This window comes from Cebus imitator, unplaced genomic scaffold (genome assembly GCF_001604975.1).
Source record: "Cebus imitator isolate Cc_AM_T3 unplaced genomic scaffold, Cebus_imitator-1.0 Scaffold555, whole genome shotgun sequence".
Classification (NCBI taxonomy): domain Eukaryota; kingdom Metazoa; phylum Chordata; class Mammalia; order Primates; family Cebidae; genus Cebus; species Cebus imitator.
Window position 1 is genome coordinate 382,553 of NW_016107870.1, and position 4,846 is coordinate 387,398.

The window sequence follows — 4,846 nt, forward strand, 5'->3', positions numbered from 1 at the left end:
GCTCACTGCAACCTCTGCCTCCCAGTTTCAAGCGATTCTCCTGCCTCAGCCTCCTGAGCGGCTAGGATTACAAGTGCCCACCACCACACCCAACTAATTTTCGTATCGTTAGTAGAGACGGGAATTCCCCATGTTGGCCAGGCTGGTCTTGAACCTGACCTTAGGTGATCCGCTTCAACTTCCCAAAGTAAGTACAAGAGTGAGCCACTGTGCCCTGCCCAATTTTGATTTTTTTCAAAGATTCAACCTTTTTGGTTTCGTTGAGTCTGTCTACTTTTTAAGTTTATCTCTGTTTTTAAATTTATTTTTTGCTCTGTTTTGGGTCTTGCTCTGTTGCCCAGGCTGGAGTGCAGTGGCCCAATCAGAGATCACTGCAGCCTCCAAACTCTTGGGCTCACACGATCCTCCCACATCAGCCTCCTGAGTAGCTGAGACCACAGCTCATTGAAAAATTGGCTGGGCGTGGTCGTGGGTGCCTCTAATCCCAGCTACCTGAGAGGCTGAGGCAGGAGAACTGGTAGAACCCAGCAGGCAGAGGTTGCAGTGAGCCAAGACCTCGCCATTGCACTCCAGCCTGGGCAACAGAGAGAAACTCTATCTCAACCAAAACAAAAAAAAAAAAAAAAAAAAAAAAAATGGGGTCTTTGTTGCCAAGGCCATAGCTAGCCTTCGACTTCTAGTCTCAAGGGATCTGCCCACACAGCCTCCCACGGCCCCTGTAACAGCGTTTGCCACCAGCAAGAAGACCCTCTGCAGGTGTGTGACGGCTGGTGACGGAACTGCAGGCAGCGCTCACTGTCCGGTCTGAACACCCTGGGGCCCTGGGGACGATGTGGAATCTGCTCTGCAAATGCAGCCAAGGCTGCAGGACAGCTCGTCTGCTTCCGGCATGCTTTACTAGATACTTTAAGCCCACAGCTTAGAAAAAAACATTCCTTCCAAAATGTTACTGCTCCTTGACAATGCACCCTGTCACCCCAGAGCTCTGATGGAGACAGACAGCGAGATGGATGCGTATTCATGCCTGCTCAGACAGCACCCATTCTGCAACCATCCATCAGGGGTGCCTTTAACCTCCAAGTCTTATTTCAGAGACACGTGTGACCAGGCTGTGGCTGCCACAAACAGTGATTCCTCTACACAGACAGCGATTCCCCTGCCACAGACAGTGATTCCTCTATCATAAAGTACGATTCCTCTGATGGGTCTGGGCAAAGTAAATTGAAAACCTTCAGGAAAGGATTCACCATTTAAATGCCATTCACAACAGTTGATTGGTGGGAGGAGGTGAAAATATCTCAGTAACAAGAGTCTGGGAGAAGTTGATTTCGACGCTCATGGAAGACTGAGGGTTCAAGACTTCAGAGGAGGAAGGCACTGCAGATGTGGAAACGGCAGAACTGGAACCAGACGTGGAGCCTGAAGATGGGGCTGAAGTGCTGCCGTCTCAGGATAAAACTCTAACAGATGAGGAGCGGCTTTTACAGGTGAGCCCAGTAAGTGGTTTCCTGGTACGGACCGTGAACGCTGCGGAGAGCAGCGGGAGACCACTTCTACCAGCCCCAAAGCAACTGGGGCCAGACAGCATGAGGCGGGAGGGCCCACGCCCGCGAGGCTGACACGAGGACGATGCCAACAATGTTCTAAAGTGACCCCACGAGGAGTTCCTTGTCAGGACCACAGCGATTCGGATGAGATGCTCCAGGAAGAACACCGGCCCAGCAGCGCCAAAATCTCCACCCATGAACAGACGCCAATCTGGTTTTCAGCCTCCGGAACTGACGAACTCCGTTTCCAGGCAGCTCATGTGAACTTCTAGGCTCATGAGAGCTCCCTGCCCCTCCCCCTCTGGGCACACGGGCATCTCACCACGCTGGCTCGCCTCTGGATGAGAGCTCCCTGCCCCTCCCCCTCTGGGCACACGGGCATCTCACCACGCTGGCTCGCCTCTGGATGAGAGCTCCCTGCCCCTCCCCCTCTGGGCACACGGGCATCTCACCACGCTGGCTCGCCTCTGGATGAGAGCTCCCTGCCCCTCCCCCTCTGGGCACACGGGCATCTCACCACGCTGGCTCGCCTCTGGATGAGAGCTCCCTGCCCCCCACCCTCCAGCCGTGCCGGGTCCTCTCTGGTTATAATCTTTTCTTCTAATTCCCAAATACATTCGACATGTCTGGAGATATTTTTTCTCTGATCTATTTTTTTTCGGGGGGTTGACAGAATCTCCTCGAGGCGAAGATGCTGAGAACAGTGTTGAAATGACAGGAGGGACTGACTTAGTTGACAAGGCAGTGGCAGCGTCTGAGGATGGACTGCAGTGCTGAAACTGCCGCCCAGCAGCGTCGCGCTGCAGAGGAATCCTTCACGAAAAGAGGGGTGAATCCATGTGACAAGCCCCGTTCTCGCCTTACCATAAGAAATCGCCACATCCACCTCGGCCTTCAGCAGCAAGGCGGGACCCTCCACCAGCACCGACCACAACTCGCTGAAGGCTCAGATGACTGTTAGTATTTTTTAGCAATTATTTGTAAATGGAGGAATGTGCACTTTTTCAGACATAATGCTACTGCACACTTAGTAGGCTACACTATGGTGTAAACAACACTTTTTTTTTTTTTTTTTTTTGAGACGGAGTCTCGCTCTGTTGCCCAGGCTGGAGTGCAGTGGCACGATCTTGGCTCACGGCACGATCTTGGCTCACGGCACGACCTTGGCTCACGGCACGATCTTGGCTCACGGCAACCTCTGCCTCCCGGGTTCAACCGATTCTCCTGCTTCAGCTTCCTGAGTCCCTGGGATTACAGGCACCCACCACCAAACCCGACTAATTTTTTGTATTTTCAGTAGAGACAGGGTTTCCTCATGTTGGCCAGACTGGTCTCAAACTCCTGACCTCAAGCGATCTGCCTGCCTCGGTCTCCCAAAATGCTGGGATTACAGGCATGAGCCACTGTGCTCGGCCTGTAAACCTAATTTCCACATGCACTGGGAAACCACGAAATTCGCGTGACTTGCTGTGTTGCCGTGTCCCTGATGCAGTGGTCTGGAGCTTGTCTGCAGGGCCTCTGAGCTGTGCCCAAGTGAGGCCCCACTGTGCTCTGGAAATGGCACCCAGCTGCTGCTACGAGCGACCTTCGAGGGCAGCGGGGGACAGGAGCCAGGGTGCTGAGGCACTTCTTTTTCCGGCCATATTTTAACCTTTTCACGAAATGCACATGGTCACTTTTTAAACTGTCAATATTAGAGTGAGATTTGGGGGCATTTTTGTTCTTCTTTATACTCCTTTGCATTAAAATAAATCACTGCTTGTAGTTTTTATAGTAGGAGATAAACACACACACATATGAAGGCAGGCTGGACCCAGAGCCAAGACCATGAGAGGCACACACCCTGCTGTGGCCAACACTCCGTGGCTTGTGGCCACATCACTCCAGTCTCCGCCTCCATACTGCTTTCTCCTCCGCTGCGTCCAATCTCCTTCTTCTAAGGACGCGCATGACTGTGACTGCACTTAGGGCCCACTGGAGTAACCTGGGAGTGTCTCCATCTCAAGCTCTCCTGTTTAAGATGCCACGTCCAGCTGGCAGGGTTCCCGGTCAACTCTGCGGGTCCAGTGGACAGGACAGACTTTGGGGAGGAGCTGCAAGAATGGCTGATCCCAAGGGAGTGCTACTGTCTGTCCATGTTGTCAGGGTGGTTCAGGAATTACCTGTGGATGCCAGAGCGGTCGCTGCACCCTACCCACCCCCAAATGGTGGGACAGGGCCGGGTGAGGTCTGGGCAGGCACCGTGGGAGCCACAGCCAGCACTGGGGTCAGACGGGGTCAGGTGCCGACCCACTGCAGGTGTGGGCTCTGGGAGCCTTGGCCGTGCAGCTGGCCTCCCAGGGTGCTGCAGAGACATGATGGCCAGGCCCCAGCGCCCACACCGGGCAAGGGCCACCCCAGCGTCCTCACGGGAGCCACCCCTGTGCAACCTCAGGGGTCCGACCCATTTCTCAACACACAAACTTCACGTCCTCACTCCTTCCAGATTCCTGCAGCAGGTAAGGGCTGGGGCCCTGTCCACAGGGAGAGGCCAAGGCCAGAGCGGTCCCCACTCCTGGGCAAGGTGGACCAGGATAGGGCTGCACTGGTCCCCAGGGAGATGGCCTGACTCACCTGGATCAGGCCTGCTGCGGGGTTCCGCCTCTTCTCAAAGTGCTTCTGCCGATGCTGCTCCTGAACCTTCAGGGCAAAGCCAGACCCCAAGATGCCCTGCAATTCATCAGGGTCAGGCCACATCCCAGGGACCCCACACCCCCAATTCATCGGAGTCAGACCACACTCCAGGGGCACCCCCATTTCATCAGAGTCAGGCCACACCCCAGGGACCCCACGCCCCCAATTCATCAGAGTCAGACCACACTCCAGGGACACCCCCAATTCATCAGAGTCAGACCACACCCCAGGGACACCCTCAATTCATCAGAGTCAGGCCACACCCCAGGTACCCCACGCCCTCAATTCATCAGAGTCAGACCACACCCCAGGTACCCCACGCCCTCAATTCATCAGAGTCAGGCCACACCCCAGGTACCCCACACCCCCAATTCATCGGAGTCAGACCACACTCCAGGGACATCCCCAATTCATCAGGGTCAGGCCACACCCCAGGGACATCCCCAATTCATCAGAGTCAGACCACACCCCAGGGACACCCCCAATTCATCAGAGTCAGACTACACCCCAGGGACACCCCCAATTCATCAAGGTCAGGCCACACCCCAGGGACCCCACATCCCCAATTCAACTGAGTCAGGCTACACCCCAGGGACACCCCCAATTCATCAGGGTCAGGCCACACC

General features: G+C 55.0%; 1 protein-coding gene across 1 annotated transcript in view; it reads right to left on the bottom strand.

Moving 5' to 3' along the window:
- KCNQ2 (potassium voltage-gated channel subfamily Q member 2) overlaps positions 1–4,846 on the bottom strand; it is a 75,561-nt gene that overhangs the window by 33,223 nt on the left and 37,492 nt on the right. The window contains 1 exon segment of the mRNA XM_037733914.1: positions 4,161–4,256. Coding sequence (XP_037589842.1) covers positions 4,161–4,256 — 96 coding nt within the window.